This window comes from Armigeres subalbatus, chromosome 1 (assembly GCF_024139115.2).
Source record: "Armigeres subalbatus isolate Guangzhou_Male chromosome 1, GZ_Asu_2, whole genome shotgun sequence".
NCBI classification, from domain to species: Eukaryota; Metazoa; Arthropoda; class Insecta; order Diptera; family Culicidae; genus Armigeres; species Armigeres subalbatus.
Window position 1 is genome coordinate 160,504,098 of NC_085139.1, and position 24,159 is coordinate 160,528,256.

Consider the following 24,159-nt stretch of genomic DNA (forward strand, 5'->3'; position numbering starts at 1 on the left):
TAGCGTGTAGCATGGATTGAATACGTGTACTCTACTCACCCAAATGTAATTAATAGCAGTCGACAAAAAAGACCTATGTACAATTTTTCAGTTTCATGATATTGAAGTTACATTGGACATTTAGCATGCGCTTGTAATAAAATGTCCGATGTAACAGTTGAATTCAGTTCTACAGAGCATACACATTGATCATTTTATAAATGTTTAATTTTCCCAGCACATCATAAGAATTCTCGTATGGGTGTTCATGTGTTACAAAGATGAGTAAAAAAGCTATCATTTGCAATGTTTAACTCGATTTTTTCAAAATTGTTACTTAGGTCCTTTTGAAAAGTTAAGCGAGAAAACTCCGATCAAAACACTAGAAACTTGCAGCCAAAAAAAAAACCGCGTAAATCCCAAAAACGGCGTAAAAAACGACTTCACTAAAAATCGTTTTTTGTTGTTTTCACGTGTTTCCGAACCTTTTTTAAAACCCGCGTGAAAAAAAACTTGAAAAAATCCGCTTAAAAAACGCGTAAATCCCGAAAATCGCGTAAAAAAACGACTTTCAATAAAAAAGCACTTTTTCGCTATTTTCACACGTAACCAAAGGTCTATCGACCTGTTTCAAATATGGTGCATGCTCCTTGTGCTACATAGAATAGAATGTGAATAAAAAATAACTTCTTTTCCATCTAAGAAATTCCTGCAGTAAGGCCTTTTGATCTACACGCGTAACCAAAGGTCTGTCGACCTGTTTCAAATATGTGGCATGCTTTTTGTGGTACATAGAATAAAATGTGAATGAAGAATAACTTCTTGGCCATCCGAGAAATTCCTGGATTAGGGTCTTCTGATCTACACGCGTAACCAAAGGTCTGACGACCTGCCTTCTCGGGTCAACGCCCTTCGGGCATCACTACATCCCGATCTGCTCCGTCAAGACGACGTTTGGCTTACGGTCGCCTACTGCTTGGCTTTGCTCTGAGCACCTTCGCCGGTTTGCTGCCTGAGCCGTTTTTGGTTAGGCGCAATATTTTCCTCGTTGGCCGTCAGGGCGAAATCAATCGCCTCTTCTGCCATAGTCGATGTTCCTAGGAAGGAGAAGGCCTCAGTTGTGGCACTTTTGTCGGCCTTCTCGCTTCTCCCGGGTGGCTGATAAAAGCGTCCTGTTCTTGTCTTACGACTCGAACACCAGCAGGTTCTGTTTCAGTTCATTAATGATGTCCTGCCTTTCGCTTGCGAACTCAATAATATTATCGAGTTACTTGACGACCACCCACATCCCGGGTAGTGATCTAAATTTTGTACCCAAATCGGAAAGGTCTAGATTATAGACACTGTAGGTTCTATAGACGAGCTGAGGCGAAGACGAGGGTAGCCAAACGAACTCTCAAATAGTGTAGCTAAACGAGCATGACAATACGATTGCAATCCAAGCAATGAAACGTGTGACGTCAAATTCGCGTGGTACACTTCTCCCTTCTCACTTTTCACATCTCCCATCTTTATCTCATTTTTTCACATTTTACATCTTACTTCTCACTTTTCATTCCTCGCCTCTTACTTCTCACTTCTCGATTCTCCCTTCTCACTTCTCAACTTTTTGCTTCTCACCTCTCACATCACCCATCACACACCTCACTTCTCCCTTCTAACTTATCTTTTGTCCCTTCTCACTTCTCACATCTTACAAATTGCTTAATTACATTACTTAATTGCTACAATTACAAAATATTTCTCACTCTTCACTTCTCATAACTCACTTCTCACAACTCACTTCTCTCCATTCGCTTCTCGGCTTCCACTTATCACTTCTCGTTTCTCACTCCTCAAATCTTACATCTCACTTCTCGTATCAAATGTCTCACTTCTCACTTCTCATTTGTAGCTTCTCATTCCTCGGCTCTTACTTATAACTTCTCACTTTTCACATATCACATCTTAATCTCATTTCTCACTTCTCACCTCTCACTTTGCACTTCTCGCTCCTCAATTCTCACTTCTCACTTCCCACTCTCCACTTCTATCTTCTAACTTCACTCTTCTTGCCTTCCCTTCTCACATCTTACTACTTTTCATTTCTCGCTCCTCACTTCTCCCATCTCACTTATCACAACCCAGCTCTCTCCATTCAATTCTGGCTCCTTACTTCTCACTTCTTACTTCTCATTTCTCACATCTTACTTCTAGTATAGAATTTCTCACTTCTCATTTGTCGCCTCCAACCTCTCACTTCTCACATCTTACATCTCACTTCTCGTATTGAATTTCTCGCTTTTCAATTCTCATTTGTCGCTTCCAACCCATTTCTCGGCTCTCACTTATCACTTCTCGTTTCTCACTTTTCGCTTCTCACATCTTACACCTCACTTCTCGTATCGAATTTGTCACTTCTAAATCTCACTTCTCACTTATAGCTTCTCATTTTTCAGTTCTGACTTCCCGCGTCTCACTTTTCACTTCTCACTTCTCGCTCCCCACTTCTTACTTCTCACTTCTCGCTTCTTACTTCTCACTTCTAATTTCTCATTTCTGCCTTCCCACTTCTCCCTTCTTGTTTCTCACTTCTTACATCTTACATATTACTTCTCACTTCTCCTTTCTCACTTCTGATTTTCCACATCTCACTTCTCACTATTTACTTCTCATTTTTCACTTTTCAAAAATCACTTTCCACTGCTCACTACTCGCATATCATTTCTTACTTCACACTTCCCAAATCTCACATTTCACTTCTCGCTTCCGTTTTCTTACTTATCATTTCTCACTTCTCTCTTCGCACATCTCACTTCTCATCCACTTTTAACTTCTTCCTTCTCGCATCTCATTTTTTGCTTCTCGGGTCACACCACTCGTTTCTTACTTCTCAGTTCTTACTTCTCACTATTCACTTCTTAATCCTCACTTCTCACTTTACACTACTTACTTCACACTTCTCATTTTTCACTACGTAGTTCCTACTTCTCTCTTCTCGCTTCTCACTTTTTCTATCTTAAATCTCACTTATCGTATCTAATCTCAAATTTGTCACTTCTCACTTTCCTCTTTTTACTTACCGCTTCTCGCTTCTCAGTTTTCCCTTCTCACAACTCACATGTTTATCTCATTACTCACTTCTCACTATTCACTTCTCGGTTCTCACTTTTCACTGTTCACTTCTCGGCTCTTACTTGTTACTTCTCATTTCTTCCTTCTTATTTCTCACTTGTCACTTCTCATTTCTTCCTTCTTATTACTCACTTTTCGCTCTCTCACTTCACTCTCCTCACTTCTTCCTTCTTGCTTATCACTTCTTACAAATTATTTCTCATTTCTCACTTATCACTTCTCACATCTCACAAATTATTTCTCACTTCTCATTTCTCACATATCATTTCTCAATTCTCACTTGTCACCTCTCACATCTCATATCCCACATCACACTATTCACTTCTCGCTTTTCACTTATTACTTCTCACTTCACACTTCCTCACTTCTCGCTTCTCACTTCACACTTCTCCCTTCTCACTTCTACCTTCTTGCTACTCACTTCTCACATTTCTCATATTACACCTTTTTTCTCATTTCTCACTTCTCACTTTTCCCTTCTCACTTCTCCTAACGGCCTAACGGCTGTGGCCAAATGACCTTCGGGACTGACGGCCTTCGCTCTAATGACCCAGCATCGTACCCCCATTAAATATTCTAAGTGTATTCCCTTGAAAAGGACTTTGAAAACTGCGTAAAATCCGAAATCCGCGTAAAAAACGACTTTTGCAAAAATCGATAAAAAATCAACTTTTTACAATTTTTACGTGATTTCAAGACTTTTTCGAAAAATCGTGTAAAAAATTAAAACCGCGTAAAAAAAACCGCTTAAATCCCAAAAACCGCGTGAATCCCAAAATCCGCGTAAAAAGAGACCCCAGTGTATAGACAAAAAATGCAATTAAAATGTCGTTACATTTAAACCGCCTATTTTTTTTTTAAATAAATTCATCAATTTATCGCTTGACTGATTAACGCCTCCTATTATAATTCTTACTAATGACACCAAATTATAAATGAATCAATTACGCCAAAAATGCTTTACATCATCCATCATCGTATTCTCTACAGTAGCATCCTGCTAGAAATAGGGGAACTGTTCCGTTTTCCATCGCACTGAACATATGGTCGGGGTTCAGCCAAATTACACCAAGCGCCATCGAAAAATTACCGATTTTTCTGCTCAAACTTTCGTTTAGCAGATTTAATTGATCGCAAATCGCATCGAATATCCCTCAACCCCATAACTGAGGATGTCCTACTGCAAATGTATGCTTAAATTGATATGAAACTATTTCCGTTGTCCTTGTACGAACAAAATATTACAAGTCAGTCGAAAAGCCGCTTGGTGCGGTTTGTCTGAACCCCGACCATATATTCATCTCATCTCAATACAAAGTTGCTTCTTTTTGCAAACATACGTGCTCACTACTGAAAAAAAATAACAAAAATAAACAAATCAAATTTCTTTTCATTGCTTATTTTTTATGGGATGAAAATGGGAGCTATGAGATGAAGTGCTGAACCGTTCCCCTATATACCCGTTCAACAGTGCAAATGCAACGCATTGTTTCACAAGATTACGAATATGTGTTTGTTAGAAATCAGTTTTTTGTTTGTTTAGGGAGTCCATTACTAGCATACTCTCCCTACAGCACAAGCTGTGTTGTGCTTTTGAGCTTTCGCTTCTCGCTATGAAAGGGATGATTGTTTTTCTCGTTTTCCTCGACTTTCGTTGATGGAAGCTTTCCTCTCTGCTTATGTTTTCCACGTTACCCCATGAGGATAATGTACAGAAAATTATTGCCTTATGTACTATGCGGCATGTCGTCGTCGTTGACTCCGTGATGGCTCTAATGTTTTGTGTTTTTTATTCCGGTCGGAAAGCGAACTGCGGTGCATTACGAGTGTTGTCCCCATCGGTAAAGGACGTGTTTTTTTTATCTGGAAAATTCAGGTTCAGTCAGGTAGAACAGATTTGTGCCATTTGCGCGTTTACATTTAGTGGGTTTCAGACAGTGTGCCGATGTTCTCAGTGGAATAGAAGAAGAATTCTGGTGGAAAGTGTTAATTTAAGCTTGGTAGCTTTGAGTGAGAGCACGATATGTGTATGGATTGTACATAAAGTGAAGAATTATTACTCTAGTGCTTATTCGATCGATGGTTTCTATTGGACTTTTTATTAAATATAGAAAAACATGATTTCAGAAATGTTGATCTCTTCAAGCTGATTGTAAAAGTGCAGTAAAAAACAGTACTCGGTAGCCTAGTTTTCAAGTCTCTGTTTGAAATTTTGCGAAAGAAGATTTGATGAATACGAATGTCTGACATGGTATAGATAGAATACTAATAATTGTGGTATAGATTTTCTGTAAGGATGTCACCAGACTATACTGCCTATGATCGCATATCAGTCCCATCTTTGCTGGATTTCCTATTCACATGGAACAATTATGCGATTGTGTGCAGTACACATTTTCCCCATTATTTCATGTATTGTGTGAGCATTTGTAGATTCCTGTTGCCTGTCTACTTGAAAAGAGAGTACATTTGATAGGACCATTTTATAAATTCTATATTTCTTCGTTCCTCCTCCTTTATAACGGAACTTTTTTTTTTTTTTTAACTAATTTTATTTGCTAATTATCTAATACAGGAATTCATCTCTTAGACTAGGTGTTCCGTGTTTTCTTAACACTATCATCCTTATTTGCTATGATACATTTTTAGTTTTTTTAATACCTTTCAATTGCCTCTGCCAATTAGGGTTTTTCCTCTGGTTGAATTGAACCATGTAGGAGTTCAATGTTTTGAACTTAAACCTAAACTTAACCTAATTTATACTAAGGGTACAAGGAGCTAATCGTTGCAATAGAAGATTGCAACGATTTTTGTCTAAAATTGGAAATTATTTTGTTGGACATTTTTTGCAATGTCTCAATATTAGAAATTCTATGAAGTTCATTGGTACTATACCACGGAGGCAACTTCAGAATCATTTTCAGAATTTTATTTTGAATCCTCTGAAGTGCCTTCTTTCTGGTATTGCAGCAACTAGTCCATATTGGCACAGCATACAACATGGCAGGTCGAGAAATTTGTTCGTAAATCAAGATTTTGTTCTTGAGACCAAGTTTTGATTTTCTGTTTATAAGTGGATATAGACACTTAATATATTTGTTACATTTGGATTGAAGGCCTTCAATGTGATTTTTAGAAGTTAATTTTTGATCTAGCAGAAGTCCTAAATATTTAGCTTCGCTAGACCAATTAATTGGAACCCCATTCATAGTGACAATATGTCTGCTAGAAGGTTTCAAATAAGAAGCTCTCGGCTTATGTGGGAAAATGATAAGCTGAGTTTTGGAAGCATTCGGGGAAATTTTCCATTTTTGCAAGTAAGTGGAGAAAATATCCAAACTTTTTTGCAATCTACTACAAATGACACGAAGGCTACGCCCTTTGGCTGAGAGACCTGTGTCATCTGCAAACAAAGATTTTTGGCACCCTGGTGGTAAATCAGGTAAGTCAGAAGTAAAAATGTTATACAGAATGGGCCCCAGTATGCTGCCTTGGGGGACACCAGCCCTTACAGGTAATCTATCAGATTTAGAATTCTGATAGTTTACCTGCAGTGAGCGATCTGATAAATAATTTTGGATCAGTTTAATAATGTACAGAGGAAAATTAAAATTCATCAATTTTACAATCAAACCTTCATGCCAAACACTGTCAAATGCTTTCTCTATATCAAGAAGAGCAACTCCAGTCGAATATCCTTCTGATTTGTTGAGCCGAATTAAATTCGTTACTCTTAATAACTGATGGGTAGTTGAATGCCCATGGCGAAAACCAAATTGCTCATCAGCAAAAATAGAATTGTCATTAATATGAACCATCATTCTATTTAAAATAATCTTTTCAAACAGTTTGCTTATTGAAGAAAGCAAACTGATTGGGCGATAACTAGAAGCCTCAGCTGGATTTTTGTCCGGCTTCAAAATTGGAACAACTTTGGCGTTTTTCCATTTATCTGGGAAGTATGCCAATTGAAAACATTTGTTAAATAAATTAACCAAAAAGGATAAAGAGCTCTCAGGAAGTTTTTTGATAAGTATGTAGAAAATACCATCATCACCCGGGGCTTTCATATTTTTAAATTTTCTAGTAATAGATCTCACTTCATCCAAATTAGTTCCCAACGAAGGGTCAAAAACATTATCTTGATCGAGAATGTCTTCGAAGCTTCGTGTAACCTGATCCTCAATTGGACTAGTGAGACCTAGACTAAAATTATGGGCACTCTCGAACTGCTGAGCAAGTTTTTGAGCCTTTTCGCCATTTGTTAATAAAAATTTATTTCCCTCTTTAAGCGCTGGGATTGGCTTTTGAGGTTTTTAAAGAATTTTCGTTAATTTCCAAAAGGGTTTCGAACTGGGATCCAACTTCGAGACATTATTCTCAAAGTTGGTATTTCTCAGAATAGTGAAACGTTTTTTAATTTCATTTTGCAAATCACGTCAAATAACTTTCAACGCGGGATCGCGAGTTCTTTGGTATTGCCTTCGCCTCACATTTTTAAGACGGATCAGTAGCTGAAGATCGTCGTCAATAATAATGGAGTTGAATTTAATTTCACATTTAGGAATTGCAATGCCTCTGGCTTCGACAATTAAATTTGTCAAAGATACGAGCGCATTGTCAATATCACTTTTGGTATCCAAAGGAATATTAACATCAAAATTCCTATCGATATATGTTTTATATAAATCCCAATCAGCTCTATGATAATTAAAAGTAGAGCTGATTGGATTATAAATGGCTTCTTGTGAGATTTCAAATGTCACAGGAAGGTGATCAGAGCCAAAATCAGCATGAGTTACCAATTGGCCACACAGCTGACTTGAATCCGTTAAAACTAAATCAATTGTAGAAGGATTTCGACTGGAATAAAAACAAGTAGGGCCATTGGGATATTGAATAGTATAATATCCCGCAGAACAATCTTCAAATAAAATTTTACCATTGGAATTGCTTTGAGCATTATTCCATGAACGGTGTTTGGCATTGAAGTCACCAATTACGAAGAATTTTGATTTTTTGCGAGTCAGAATTTGAAGATCAGCTTTCAACAAATTCTTTTGCTGCCCATTGCATTGAAAAGGCAAATAGGCTGCAATGAAGGAAAATCGACCAAAATTTGTTTCAACAGAAACTCCCAAGGTTTCAAAAACTTTGGTTTCAAACGAAGAAAATAATTTATGTTTGATACGTCTATTAATGACAATGGCGACCCCACCACAGGCGCTGTCAAGACGATCATTTCTGTAGATAAAATAATTTGGATCTCTTTTAATGGAGAGTCCTGGTTTTAAATAAGTTTCTGTTATAATGGCAATATGCACATTATGAACTGTTAGGAAGTTGAATAATTCATCTTCCTTACCCTTTAGAGAGCGGGCATTCCAATTTAGAACTTTCACACAATTATTTGGATCCATTGAAACGGAGTTCGATAACAATTTTTTGTGTGTACTTTATACCAACCTGAACAGCTTCAGGAATGGTATTTGCTTTGAACATTGCATCAATCATGTGATGCAATTGTTCAGTTAAAGAATCGAAATCGGAAGCAGTCATGCTACCTGAATCGGCAACATGACCATTATTTTCCGTTGGGACATGGGTATAAACCTCATTTTGAGAAGCGAAATTTCGTCTACCAGCAGCGATGTTTGCATACGTAGGTACATTGGAAAAATTGGAATTTACTGAAGTGCTTGCTACCCGTTGACGAGCGGCAAAATTTGTTTGTGAATTGTGGTGGGTATGAATTGCTCGACCGACTGGTTTCGAAATTTGAGCGTTTGAAAAATTTCTACCCGTCGAATCTGGGATCCGATTGGAATTTCCCGTCATCAATTTTGCACGGGAATTCAAAACTTTTTTGCGTGAAGGGCATTCCCAGAAATTAGATTTATGATTGCCCCCACAATTAGCACATTTAAATTTATTGGAATCTTCCCTCACAGGACATGCGTCCTTGGCGTGAGAGGTTCCACCACAAATCATGCATTTAGCATCCATGTGACAATGTTTGGTTCCATCACCCCACTTTTGGCACTTACGGCACTGAGTGGGGTTTTGGAAATTTCCCCCAGGCCTGCGGAAATGTTCCCATGTAACACGGACATGGGACATAATACAGGCCTTTTCCAAACCTCTGGGAAGTACCAGAGTGGGATTTCTTTTTCATCTTAATTACTTGGACTGGTGAAAATCCAAGTAATTGAGAGATTTCAATTTTAATCTCATCCAGTGATTTATCTTCACTGGGGAGACCTTTCAAGACGACTTTGAACAATCGCTCAGTTTTGTCGTCGTATGTGAAGAATTTATGGTGCTTCTCAGTTAAATACCGAAGAAGACGTTTGCGATCGTCAAAGGATCCCGGCAAAACGCGGCAGTCACCCTTCCTAGCAATCTGAAATGAAACCTTGATCCCCTGAAGGTTACTCAAAATCTCATTCCGGAATCCTTTGCTTTTTCGCATGAATCGAATCACCTGGGCTAGAGGTATATTCGATTTGCTCAATTTCATCATTAATCAAATCGAACTGATTGCTCAGTTCGATTGGAGAAGAATTGTTTCCGATATTAGAGTTAGAAGGAATATCTGAATTCTCCAGCTTCCTTCTATTTTTTCCGCGCTTTGGCAGGACGGTCTTGAAACCTTGTTTCTTTGAAGGAAGTGGAGAATTCAGAGACTCCCCCTTCCTCTTGTTTTTATTAATGCTCATTGCTGAGCGTGGAGACGTGACCTTCTAAGAGTTTTTTTCCCAGAAAGGTGTCCCTGCAGGATTACCACCGCTTGTCGGAATTTTACTTCCGCAAACGGGTCCAACGTAAAACGAAGGCACAGGTCCTTGCAAAGATCGTAACGGGATCAGTGGGTACAAATAGCGCTAAGAAGCACCGTTGAAATTAAAATAGCTTCGGGTAGTATTAAAAACTTCCTTCCACAAAGAGAGAAAGAACCGCACAGCACGAAAGCACGATGCGGTCTGAGGGGTTTGTTTAAAAGCTCCTCATCTCACCCTAACAATTTAAAAAATCGAAACCATCACATTTTACAGGCCCAAATCAAAAATTGCCATTTTGGTACTTTGGTCACTCCTTTATATGGGGCTGTCCTACTGTGCTGTGGTCATGGGGGTCGCGATTAGTCGATGTTTTTATCTCGTGATGAGACGTAGAATAAGACGAGATGTAAAATAATACAGTCGACTCTCCACATTTCGATGTTCTATATCTCGATATCTCTCTCTATGCCGATGGTTTCCTCAGTCCCTTCAATCTACATATCTACATTTCGGCTTTCTACATCTCGATAACCTCCCTATCTCGATATCTCTCTATCTCGATGGGTTCTGATCATATTTTGTTCAGGATTTACTCTCCTTATGTCGATGTGGTCAGATTTTTAGGCTACTAGATCACCTTTGGACAATAACAAACACATCAACAACAGGAAACGACATTTGCTTTGTTGTCGTTTTTCATAGCAACGAGCTTTTTTGGATCTAGTACCCATTTCATTTTTCCTTCCATTCCTCGATTTCTCCCTATCTCGATGGTCCCTTCAATATCGAGATGTGGAGAGGCGACTGTACCACACAACCGTTTATTAATCAATTTGCCTATTGTCCATTATGCAACATGACATTCCCTTTTGTTGCAATTTAAAATTATGCCTAATGTTCGTTATGACAAATAACTTGTATGCCCAGAAAAATGATTCTTTTTGGCTAAGAAACCTCGCATTTAATATCTGTGAATATACTCAACGCAACAACTAAGCAAAGTGACGATACTGTTCCAACTGTAAGACACTGTGCCATGCAAAAAAAGAGGAGAAGTCGACATTTCTGGGATCAGCAGAAAATTGTGTGTCAGTAGACTTAGGATATCATCAAATCATCACCGGACTGCAATGGTTTTACTGTACACAGCAGGGATATTATGTTCAAAGAAGGAGAAAGTGCTTATGCTGCTCAAGTATAGCATCGTGTAATTGATTTTTATTGTTTCTATTAAGTTGATTAGAGTGGAAAGTGGTACACGTTTACCGTCACCTTAGTCTGTTGCCTGAATGTGACATAATTGGGCGGAAGTGCAAACCAGCTCATATAGACCAAACGAGAATAAAAGCAGCACGTGGAAGTGAAAATTCGCCAGCACGCAATAGTGAACTTTTGATACTAACGCGATATTGCCGTCTACTACCAGGCCAGCAAAAGTAAGTAGCCGTGAAAGAGTTAAGTTGAACACATATGCAGCAATCGAAATCCAATTTCCATAATCATGCCGCCAAAGGCGGGTAAACCAGAATGACCGATGGTTGCGACGAAAAATCAATGGAACGTCACATGCACATAACATTGTGAACCAGTAAAATAATCCGACTAAGTACTTAGTCACATAACTGTGGGGTGGGAATTAATTATGGTGGGAGAACATGAGTAACTGATACATATCTCTATGCGGTGATAACAAAGACATGGAATCGATTTGCATTATATAAGCACTGTTATTACTGATAAGATTCAAGTATTTCAACGTTCGTCAGATATGAATATGCTTCAAAATAACAACTTCTTAAACCTCAGAACCTTCGAATGTTGCCAAATGCAAGACAGTTGAAATAACTTATAATAAGTATAAACTGCAATCGAAATATGTTGGTAATTGATAAGAAGAGTCTTATTGCTCTCTCTCTCTCTGCATGCCACTTATGCAAGCAGTAAATCTCTGCAATAGTTTATGCCTCGGCATGCACTTTGGAAACCTTATCCCTCGGCTCGGCTAGTTATCCATCCGGTACCGGCAAAGCATGCGTAAAAATGCATCCTTAGTGGAAAAAGCAGCTCCGCTTCATCCGCATGCGGCAATGTTTTTATCACCGTTTCTCCTTGGGCGTGAACGTGAATGCGAATAACTGAACGGACGACCGAGAGCATCAGCAGCAGTAGCGCAGCATCCCCAATTCACATGCATGCATGTTGCTTGAATTTTTCAATCAGACATACCGGCGGCGGCGAGGATATGATGACGACCTATAGTTATTGTGTACAAGCATCGGGAAAATGTATTCCAAAAAGTCGGCCCCGTCTGCAGCGGAATGTCCGGCACGAAATAAGAACGTGAATGCTTGCTCGGTTTGAATTGAATTGAAAATGAAGTGTGAACCAATCGTGTTATCCTCGGTCAGACTACCATTAGGCATTGATTTACTTCATCCTTGTTTCATTAGTTTATGGAACTGCTGAAATACATAAATGCCACAATTACGTGTGCTCCTCTTTGCTGGTATACGTGTGGCTATGTAGGGGAAGGGGGGGCAATATGCCCTAGCTAAGCAAACATTGCTCTATTGTCTTATTTGTAACGCTATTCATGGGTATTTTTCAGGGAATCAATATTCGAGCAACGCCTAACAATATACTCTTTGTCATCAACAGAGTTTGTTACTGACAAACGCACCTAGCGACAAACCTTTATCAGAACCCGAACACAATATGACAAGAATCATTTGCCTTGCATGCTCTGATATCTCCGAAAATACGCTGCTAATTTTGTAATCATTGTTCGATTCTCGAATATTTCCATAAAAGCAGAAACTATGATAGCATAAAACCGAAATTTTCACTAGAAATAATGCAAAACAACGGAATGAATAGTTAGCAACAAGATTGTTTTCTTTTTTGTTGCTGACAAATTTTTTCGTATATTTGTCATTATTATCTCCGACAAAAACAAAGCTTTGTCGTTGGTTCTCTTTTGTCGCTTGTTTCGCAGGCGCATTGCAAAAAAATTGATTCCCTGGTATTTTTACATTATGCATCAGTTAAACAAGATAGCTAGTTGATGCCATTCAAAAATTGTCAAAAATCTCTATCATATTGATAATATTCAAATTTCAAAAAAGTGGTGATATTCTGTTGCCGGAAAACTCATGAGGCAAAACGCCTTTTAGCTGGCAGCTCCTAGGGAACAAAGTACCACGCGTCGGCGAATCAGCATTCTAGTATGGATAGTCCGTGGAGACGCAAGTACTTTGTAGGTTATTGCCACTAGGGCGTTTTGCCTCGCCAAAATGTTAGATGTTTCTTCAAAATGTGGAAATTTTCGGTTTTTCCGACCTTCCCATGCACTATTTTGAAACTTTCTTCGCCTATCCTACATAATTTGAGATCTAGTTTTGTTACGGACATCTTAATGACGGTAAATATGAGGGAAACCACAAAAGGCGTTTTGCATCGGGGGGCGTTTTGGGGCCTCTTCCCCTACAGAGAAGTTTCGCGATAGTTTGCCTGAACATTTTATAGATAAATGACATAGGGGAAGGGGGGGCAATATGCCCTAGCTAAGCAAACACTGCTCTACTGTCTTATTTGTAACGCTATTCATGGGTATTTTTACATTATGCATCAGTTAAACAAGATAGCTAGTTGATGCCATTCAAAAATTGTCAAAAATCTCAATCATATTGATAATATTCACATTTCAAAAAAGTGGTGATATTCTGTTGCCGGAAAACTCATGAGGCAAAACGCCTTTTAGCTAGCAGCTCCTAGGGAAAAAGTACCACGCGTCGGCGAATCAGCATTCTAGTATGGATAGTCCGTGAAAACGCAAGTACGCAAGCCAAAATGTTAGATGTTTCTTCAAAATGTGGAAATTTTCGGTTTTTCCGACCTTCCCATGCCCTATTTTGAAACTTTCTTCGCCTATCCTACATAATTTTAGATCTAGTTTTGTTACGGACATCTTAATGACGGTAAATATGAGGGAAACCACAAAAGGCGTTTTGCATCGGGGGGGCGTTTTGGGGCCTTTTCCCCTAGTTTCGACAAGTTCTCGTTGGTTGGCAATATTAATGAGCTCCTACTGAAAAGCAATTGTGTTAAACCGTCTATTATCATAATCTTTCGAATTTTGTAACAGATCCTAATATGAAAGCGAGTGAGCTAAATATTATTACAGTTCGGTAACACGTACCATGCGTCTCCATCTGCCACATATGTATTTTAAAAAAGTGTACAGCGTACAAGTTAAGGTCACTCCTAACAGAATCCAAGTTTCAAAGTGCTCGCGTTTTCGGGGGCACACCACTCGATACTGAAGCAACGCACAACTGTCATTTTTATTTTTTCACGCATGCTGCGACGCAGCAAAGCTGAATCAACAAAAATGACAGTTGTCCGCCGCATCCGTATCGAGTGGTGTGCCCCCGAAAACGCGAGCACTTTGAAACTTGGATTTTGTCAGGAGTGACCTTAAAGCAGAAGTACTTTTACTTAACTAAACTCAACATTTGAAGCAGAAGTGTTAAAACGCTAGAAGTACTGTTGTCTCATTCAAATATTGTGATCAAGATGATTTAACCATAGTAACCCGATTTCACAAAATCAGATTGATCGGTAGCTTGAATGTCAAATTTATTATTTTGGTTTGCTTGTTCTCATGTATGAAAATAGGGCATATGATACACTACACTACCTTGAACAAAACATTATGATCACAAGATTTACAGCGCCATGGTATCTAATACTTATGCATCTATTCTGCCGTAATCTGAAAAAGTGACAAAAATGGTGTTAACGAGTACTACTCATCGAGCTCTTTAACAGAAAAATGGAGAACATACATGTTGTAAAATGGCTGTTACGTCACTTTTCCAGATTACGGCAGTACTAGTGTACATAAGCATGATGCGCTATAGAGGAGAATGAAGAGACTTGAACCACCCCCTCTTGTTTTACCAAGAATCAAAGTTAGTTTTGTTCTAGAACACCCTATAGATAACGGACTGCTATGTAGTGAATCTTTTTTTTATTGACAATCATACTAATGCTGCAAAACGGTGTGTGCTTAAACCATTCAAACCCTCCTAGAAATCTTCTTGGTGGTCACGCAAAATTCTAATATCTTCTCCTCACATTGGCCAAATGCAACATTTTTTCACAGCACAAACCCATAAATGTACAAAATGATATTTTCTGATAGAAGTGTCAACAAGTTGAAAAATCTACGTATTTTGGGGGGAAAATATTCAAAAATCAGAAAGCACTCTTCCAGTTTTATCAAACCAAATTCTTAGAAGGAATCTGTGTCAAGGTCGAAGGTCAAAAAATCAAAAGTCAAAAGGACGAAGGACCAAAGTTCGTAATGACAAAAGGACAAAAGGTCGAAAGGACAAAATAGTCGAAAGGACAAAAAGGTCAAAAGGACAAAAGGTCGAAAGGACAAAAGCGAAAGGACAAAGATCGAAAGGACAAAAGGTCGAAAGGACAAAAGGTCGAAAAGACAGAAGGTCGAAAGGACAGAAAAGTCGAAAGGACACAAAGGTCGAAAGGACAAAAAGACGAAAAAACAAAAGATTGAAGTTCAACAGGTCGAAAGCACATAAGGTCAAAATGATAAAAAGAAGGAAAAGAAAGTCGAAATACCAAGATTAATTCACCTAGCGGTGACGATGTCTTTCTCGATTCAATCGTTTGGATTCGCATTAGTGTGATACACATCATAAATAATTGCGTACACTACGGCTCTTGTAAACGCTGTATAGCGAATCAACCAAGCTTATATGGTTCAACACACCATTTTCTTCATAACTTTTGAATGCAATGATCGGTCGTGATCATTTCCAATAGTGATCGACTAGGATTTTTCGCTTAACTTTTCAAAAGGACCTAAGCCACATTTTTTCATGAATTAATTTGAGTACTGCAATCAAAAGCTTTCATGTTTTTCTGTTGATTGCACTATTCAAATTAATTCATGAAAAAAATGTTACTTAGGTCCTTTTGAAAAGTTAAGCACCAGATGGCGTGACGAAGAGATCCGAAAGAGATGATCCAACTTTCACACGCAATTTTCGATCCGTCAGGTAAGATCGAAACCAATCAACACACGCAATGGAAACTCCCAACTTCTCAAGTTTGCCAAGTAGAATACGATAGTCTACTCGGTCAAAAGCAGCTTTAAGATCTAAGTATACCGCATCCACTTGCTGCCCATTGTCAAGAGCCTCAATACAAGTTGTTGTGAATTCTGTCAAGTTGGTCGCGACCGATCTATTAGAGAAAAATCCATGCTGGACCGTAGAGATGTACTGCCTACAGCAGGCGAAGAGCGTGTCGTTCATTATTATTTCAAAAACTTTCGAACAAGCGGAGAGAGTGGTTATTTCACGATAGTTGCTCACGTCGCATTTGTTTCCTTTCTTATGAACTGGCACGGCAAATGCTGGGTAAAGCGTACCATACTTCGTACCATACTATGGTACTTCGTGTACCAGAAGGAATAAAATAGACCCCATCTTGCGGTCCTTAGTCTCTTACCCAGCAACTCCTATCCCTACCTCCCCGTGGTGCTGGCCGGGATACGAGCACCGTTAAAGAAGATCGGATAACCAACCCCGTTGGGAACTATGGTCGTATGCTGACAGGGGAGTGGGGGGTGGGTTTGCTCCTCTCCGGAGGTGCAAATCTTATTGAGCGTCTGTTCTCCATGTCAGGATCGGCTCACAACAGCGTCTGTTCTCCATGTTAGGGGCGGCTGATCATCGTCCGAGTGCCAGCGAGGGAGTCTAAGTGAAACTGTGTACCACGGTCCACCGGAAATAAGGAGGAATGGTCCTCCGGAAATTTAGGGGGTTTGGTGTCAAGCCCTGCAAGCCAGCCTTTAAAAAAACATACGCAACGAACAATCAACACGAGAGTATGGACCGGAACCATCGGCAAAGACCATCTATCAGAGCTGCGGCAACACACGAGCTGGGAATAGCTTTCATAGTGATGGGCGATATGCAAAGGCGCGTGATTGGGTGGTGGCCGATCAACGAGTGAATGTGCAGGTTGAGGATCAAAGGCCGGTTCTTCAACTTCAGCATAATCAACGTCCACACTCCGGAAGAACTGATGATGATAAGGACGCATTCTACGCGCAGCTGGAACGTGAGTACGACAGCTGCCCAAGCCACGACGTCAAAATCATCATAGGAGATTTGAACGCTCAGGTTGGCCAAGAGGAGGAGTTTAGACCGACTATTGGGAAGTTCAGCGCTCACCGGCTAACGAACGAAAACAGCCTACGACTAATTGATTTCGCTGCCTCCAAGAATATGGCCATTCGCAGTACCTACTTCCAACATAGCCTTCCGTATCGGTACACCTGGAGATCACCACTGCAGACAGAATCACAAATCGACCACGTTCTAATTGATGGATGGCACTTCTCCGACATTATCGACGTCAGGACATATCGTGGCACTAACATCGACTCTGACCACTATCTTTTTATTTATTATCAGACTAAGGCCGGAGTGGCCTGTGCTGCACATAAAAGTCTTCTCCATTCAGCTCGGTCCATGGCTGCACTTCGCCAACCACGCAGTCTGCGGAGGGTCCGCAAATCGTCCTCAACCTGATCGATCCACCTTGCCCGCTGTGCACCTCGCCTTCTTGTTCCCGTCGGATCGTTGTCGAGAACCATTTTCACCGGATTACAGTCCGACATTCTGGTTACGTGCCCGGCCCACCACAGTCTTCCGATTTTCGCGGTGTGAACGATGGATGGTTCTCCCAACAGCTGATGCAACTCGTGGTTCATTCGCCTCATCCACGTACCGTCCGCCATCTGCACCCCACCATAGATGGTACGCAACACTTTTCTTTCAAAAACTCCCAGTGCGCGTTGGTCCTCCACGAGCATCGTCCAGGTCTCATGTCCAGGTCTCATGTCAGAACTACCGGTCTTATAAGCGTTTTGTAGATAGTCAGTTTGGTACGGCGGCGAACTCTATTCGATTGGAGCGTCTTGTGGAGTCCAAAGTACGTGCGATTTCCAGCCACTATGCGCCTCCGAATTTCTCTGCTGGTATCGTTATCGGCGGTCACCAGTGAGCCCAAGTACACGAATTCTTCAACCACCTCGATTTCGTCACCACCAATAGAAACTCGTGGTGGGTGGCTTACATTGACCTCTCTTGAGCCTCTTCCTATCTGACCACTATCTAGTGATGGTAAAACTACGCCCAAAACTATCCGTCATCAACAATGTTCGGTACCGACGACCGCCGCAGTATGACCTAGAGCGACTGAAGCAACCTGATGTCGCCACTGCATACGTGCAGCATCTCGAGGCAGCGTTGCCGGAAGAGGGTGAGCTCGATGGGGCCCCTCTTGAGGACTGCTGGAATACAGTCAAAGCAGCCATTAACGACGCAGCGGAGAACAACGTCGGGTATGTGGGACGAAGTCGACGGAACGATTGGTTCGACGAAGAGTGCAGACAGATTCTGGAGGAGAAGGACGCAGCGCGGGCGATCGTGCTGCAGCAAGGTACCCGGCAGAACGTGGAACGTTATAGATGGAAGCGGAGACAGCAGACCCGCCTTTTCCAGGAGAAGAAACGTTGCCTAGAAGAAGCGGAGTGCGAGGAGATGGAACAGCTGTGCCGTTCTCAAGAAACACGCAAGTTCTACCAGAAGCTCAACGCATCCCGCGACGGCTTCGTGCCGCGAGCCGAAATGTGCCGGGTTAAGGATGGGAGCATCTTGACGGACGAACGTGTGGTGATCGAAAGGTGGAAGCAGCACTACGAGGAACATTTGAACGGCGCTGAGAGTACAGGCAGTGAAAGTCAAGGCAGCGGAGGAGATGACTACGTCAGTTCAGCGGACGATGGAAGCCAACCAGCCCCCACCTTGAGGGAAGTTAAGGATGCTATCCAACAGCTAAAGTCCAATAAAGCAGCTTGTAAGGATGGTATCGGAGCTGAGCTCATCAAGATAGGCCCGGAAAAGCCAGCCAGATGCCTGCACAAATTGATAGTCAGAATCTGGGAAACTGAACAGCTACCGGAGGAGTGGAAGGAAGGGGTTATATGCCCCCATCTACAAGAAAGGCGACAAGCTGGAGTGTGAGAACCTTCGAGCGATCACTATCCTTAATGCCGCCTACAAAGTGATATCCCAGATCTTCTTCCGTCGTCTGTCACCATTAGTGAATGAGTTCGTGGGAAGTTATCAAGCCGGCTTCGTTGACGGCTGCTCGACAACGGACCAGATCTTTACTGTACGGCAAATCCGTCAAAAATGCCGTGAATACCAGGTCCCAACGCACCATCTGTTCGTTGATTACAAGGCGGCATACGACAGTATAGACCGCGTAGAGCTATGGAAAATTATGGACGAGAACAGCTTCCCTGGGAAGCTTACCAGACTGATCAAAGCAACGGTGGATGGTGTGCAAAACTGTGTGAAGATTTCGGGTGAACACTCCAGTTCGTTCGAATCGTGCCGGGGACTAAGACATGGTGGACTTTCGTGCCTGTTGTTCAACATTGCGCTAGAACGTGTCATGCGGAGAGCCGGGTGTAACAGCCGGAGTACGATTTTCAAAAGATCCAGTCAATTTATGTTTCGCGGATGACATGGACATTGTCGGCCGAACATTTGCAAAGGTGTCAGAACTGTACACGCGCCTGAAACGTGAAGCAACAAAAGTTGGACTGGTGGTGAATGCGTCAAAGACCAAGTACATGCTTGTGAAGGGAACCGAGCGCGACAAGGCTCGCCTGGGACGCAGTGTTACGATAGACGGGGATACCTTCGAGGTGGTCGAGGAATTCGTCTACCTCGGATCCTTACTAACGGCTGATAACAATGCTAGTCGTGAAATACGAAGGCGCATCATCTGTGGAAGTCGGGCTTACTACGGGCTCCAGAAGAAACTGCGGTCAAAAAAAAATCGCCACCGCACCAAATGTGTCATGTACAAGACGCTAATAAGACCGGCTGTCCTCTACGGACATGAAACATGGGCAATGCTCGAGGAGGACTTGCAAGCACTCGGAGTATTCGAGAGACGGGTGCTTAGGACCATCTTTGGCGGTGTGCAAGAAAACGGTGTGTGGTGGCGAAGAATGAACCATGAGCTCGCCCAGCTCTACGCCCAGGGTACGATGGGCAGGACATGTTGCAAGAATGCCGGACAGCAACCCTGCAAAGATGGTGTTCGCTTCTGATCCGGCAGGTACGAGACGACGTGGAGCGCAGCGAGCGAGATGGGCAGACCAGGTGCAAAACGACTTGGCGAGCATGGGGCGTATTCGAGGATGGAGAGATACAGCCTCGTACCGTGTATTGTGGCGTCAAATTGTTGATTCAGTGTTATCTGTTTAGATGTAGACTAAATAAATGAATGAATGAATGAACTGAAAAAGGTATGACGACTTCCAGCGCATGGGAAACTTTCTGGTTCGAAGCGAAAGATTGTAGATTTTTCCTAACGGTTTAGTAAGAGCGCTCGAACACCGGCGCAGCAAAGCAGCCGGTATCCCGTCCGGTCCAGCGCAGAACGAAAATTTCAGTTTCCGGATCGCTCGGCATCACTGATGGGAAAGATGCCTAAGTCCAGTACATCTCGAGGAGTGTCACAAGAAGCCTCGATGCCAATAGATAGCGGAGCTGAGAAATCGTTGAAGGAGGTCTTAAACTGTTCAGCAAAGAGCTCGCATTTGTCAGCTGGAGTGTCAGCAGAAACACCATTCAGTTGCATTGACGTAGGAAGACCATCTTCATTCTGTTTGGACCTAACAAATGTCCAGAATTGTTTGGAATTTAGACGCAGATTTCGTTGTGTGCGACTGATATAATATTTCAATTAATAACTGAGGAAATGTTAATAGAATACTAAGTTGAAAAGCAGGCCAAGTTCCAGTTGGAATGTAGAGCCATTGAAGAATAAGAAGAAGCTACAGTAAGTAAGCTTTCCTTTTTTATACATTGTAAGTCGATGTGTTCTCGAAGTCAATGTAGATCCAGACTACTTTGATTCTTAATAGTAGTTTTAAAATTAAACTTTTCTGTTATCTAATTCTAAATCATCTTTTAATCAATGTTCCAATGGTCACTATCGAGTAATGAAGGGATTACTGTAAAAACGAAGTAATTTGATAAGCCACCGAGCTGTACTTTTAAAGCTTACCTTCAGCTGTTTCTTACTTTCCATGTGGGTCAAACCAGCAGTAGCCCCAATAAGTTCCGTATCATCAATAATAAAAGCTTTTTGGTGATGTTGGTCGCCGCGTGTTACCATAGCTTGAACTTGCTGTGATACGCGCCACATGCTTCTCTATGACGTCGCGCCGTGACCACTGTTATTCCTTACCCTATCCTTCGTATTGTCGTGCACACGAAAATGAAATTACGGCGAACCAACAAACCTTGCCTTTGTATTGCGGCGAACACCGTCAAAAGAGAAGTTGACATTCAGCGTAGGTCTATGGAAAATCAATACCTTTTTTCCCAGCCTGACGTATATTTCTTCAAGTGGTGAAAACACTATCCTGTGTAACTCGATGGGCCACAATGGGGTGGGAACTAAAATAATGAGCGTTCGCTTTCAAAGTCATAAATGAAAAGCTTAACGGTCACGGCACGCGAACGTGATATTTGCTTCACCTAGCTGTCTGTAGAGGAAGTTAAGAGTACCTAATTCTAAAATCTGCAGGGCGAGTCCGTCCAGCAAAAATAAAAAATATAGTGAAGAGCTTAGTTATCATAGTAATTTCACCATAAAGCAAATAAAATTATTGATAGCTAGCATTACCCAAGCGGATTATAGGTATTATGCGCTCATTCAAATCGCCAGATTGTGTTCTAGGGACGAATATTTGAAACTGTAAAATATCTCATCGAACATGGTGAAGAACAATTTCATTAACAACATACTCTGTTTACTTTTTCAAGACACTGAAGTATATTAACGCACGCCTATTGCTAGGTGATGCGTGTGAATCGAAGGTGTGATTTCTCACCCACGGGAAAACAAGAGTGCGGAGTTTTCCGTTTGTTTACCAAAGAAACCATCCTACTATTTGGTTTGATAAACTCTGTCGAGGTTCATGAGCAGACGGGGTTGGTTTCGAAAGACGACGAACAATTTATTCAATCAAAGAAAAACATGAATGTTTGTTTTGTTTCTGTTTACATTCGCCCACCTAATAGGAGGTTTATCCAACATACTGGTTGTTTCGCATGGTTTTGTATATGACTCTTTATTTTACACAACTCTTTATATATACTTATTGACCGCTTTTTGATTTCACCTTCTGGTATATTGGCCTTTTTCCGATCGTTGACATCATGTCTACATTAAAAGATTAAAAACAATCACGTTCCCTAGCAGCACACATGTCCCTCATAAGTTACTGTAACTCTTATGTAACCAGATTTAGTTACAACCAAGTTGCTGCAACCGTTTTTGTTAGACTTGTGTTGCTCGGGTTGAGCAGAAAAAATATAAAATTTTCACCAATCTTTAAGAAATCAACCCAAAATTTATTAGATTTTTTCGAATTTCGTTTATTTGGTAGGCTCATGCTTGTATAACACTTTATGGAGCCATGGTTCTTTGTGATATGTACAATCAATATCATTTTATTATGAAGTTAGTAAAAGAGGGGTAGAAGCCAACGTAAGTCCTCACCTCTGAACCACGCTCGCGCAGAAACTTTTGTAACTATGAAAAATAGCCACCATCCAAGTTCGTTGTGTGTTCAGAGAATTGTCTATCATAAACCTCACCTTCCTGTGCGCCCACCTTTGACAGCGAGTCCACCTTCCCATTGCCGTAGATTGAGCAGTGAGAAGGGACCCAAACAAAGGTAATCTTGAATCACAGCTTGAATGATATTTCGACCAAAACACGCATCTACTCTCTTATATTTGTAAGAAAGTAAGATGCGTGCTTAACAGGTTTCATCGATCGGAGTGCCTCGATAGAACTAAGACTATCCGAGAAGATGAAATAATGGTCTACGGGTTGATTGGAAATTATCCCCAAAAGGGAAGTTAATTGCTGCCAGCTCAGCAACATAAACCGAACTTACTTACTTATGGATCCTGTACACCTCCGGTGGTGCAAAGGGCCGACTTGAAAGATCTCCTGATCTGACTGATATGTGACAAGTGTGCTACTCGGGGTGCGCCTATGTCGATCTTGGTACCGCCGTCTGACGCCATTTGGCTACCAAGATATTGGAAGCTTTCAACATTCTCCACTGGTTGCCCGGCTACTGTGAAAGTGGGCCTTTGCAGTCCCATCCCACCTTGACGCTCCCTAACTTGACTACCTTGGAGGCGTCCGCTGCAGATAGCCGAACTAATGCTACCTGCGTCCCTGCCGGACCTTTCCGTAGCCGAACGGGTGCAGTGGGCGTCTCCAATTCACACTGTCGCCGCAGTGCCGTGACGATCTCTTCGACTTCGGTGATCTCGTCCAGGTCTTTAACCCTTAGATTCACCTCCGTCGTGAGTGTCCTCACCTTGACCGTCTCGCCTAGGACTTCCTCCGCCAACTTCTTGTAGGCAGCGCCCTTTCGCGGGACGCCCCGCTTCAGCTCGAGGATCATCTCGCCCATCTTATTCGACGTGCGTCGGCGCCGAGTTCACCGAGCTTGACGTCACTCCTCATCGCCTTCAAGACGTCCGAGTACTTAGCCTCGTCCGCCGTAATGACTAGGGCATCGCCCCTGGAGCGATTCGCGCCTACCCTAGACTTCTTGCTGCCTTCATTCGCCTGGGCCTTCTTTTCGGCCCTTGACGTCTTCGGTTTCCTCTTATTCTTGACCAGGGTCCAGGAGGCGTCATCCCCCTCTATTTCGCTGGTCTGGTGCGGCTGCCGTAACCCCTTACCACCGTCTTTCCTGGGTGGACGGACCTTTCCAGGTCCTTCCTCCCCCGGTTTTGGAGGTACCTGGCCGGGGTTCAGCTTCCCAGCCCCACTACCATTGTTCGGGGTAGTAGCCCTCCGCGTTTTGGAGCGGCCCCCAGGGAGATCATCCCCTGGAGACTGTCTCCCCCGTTTTTGTGTCTGCTCCGTTGGAGCAGTCACCCCCGACGTACCCGCAAATACTTGAGCCACAGTCTGGGTAGAGTTTGGTACCACCGTCTTCGCTGCCACGCCTTCGGTAGATTCGACCTTGCCCGAGTCCGCGAATCCTTGGGCCTCAGTCTGGGTAGACGTCGAATCTACGGATTTCACGGGTTTACACTTGGCCGGTTTACACACACAC

General features: G+C 41.8%; 1 protein-coding gene across 6 annotated transcripts in view; it reads left to right on the plus strand.

Annotated features, from left to right (window-relative positions):
* LOC134205425 (uncharacterized) overlaps positions 1-24,159 on the plus strand; it is a 77,747-nt gene that overhangs the window by 11,432 nt on the left and 42,156 nt on the right. The window contains exons 1-2 of one of the 6 annotated variants that reach the window (XM_062680660.1): positions 4,842-4,979; positions 11,111-11,311. The exons of 2 other annotated variants lie outside the window; for them this stretch is intronic. Coding sequence is in view for 1 of the 4 variants with exons in the window: in XM_062680656.1 (XP_062536640.1) it covers positions 4,860-4,979 (120 nt within the window). In the remaining 3 variants the exon portion in view is untranslated. Of the gene's footprint in view, positions 1-4,841; positions 4,980-10,971; positions 11,312-24,159 lie in introns of those variants that run through there. 3 more of the 6 variants (XM_062680661.1, XM_062680659.1, XM_062680656.1) reach the window with 3 other exon arrangements.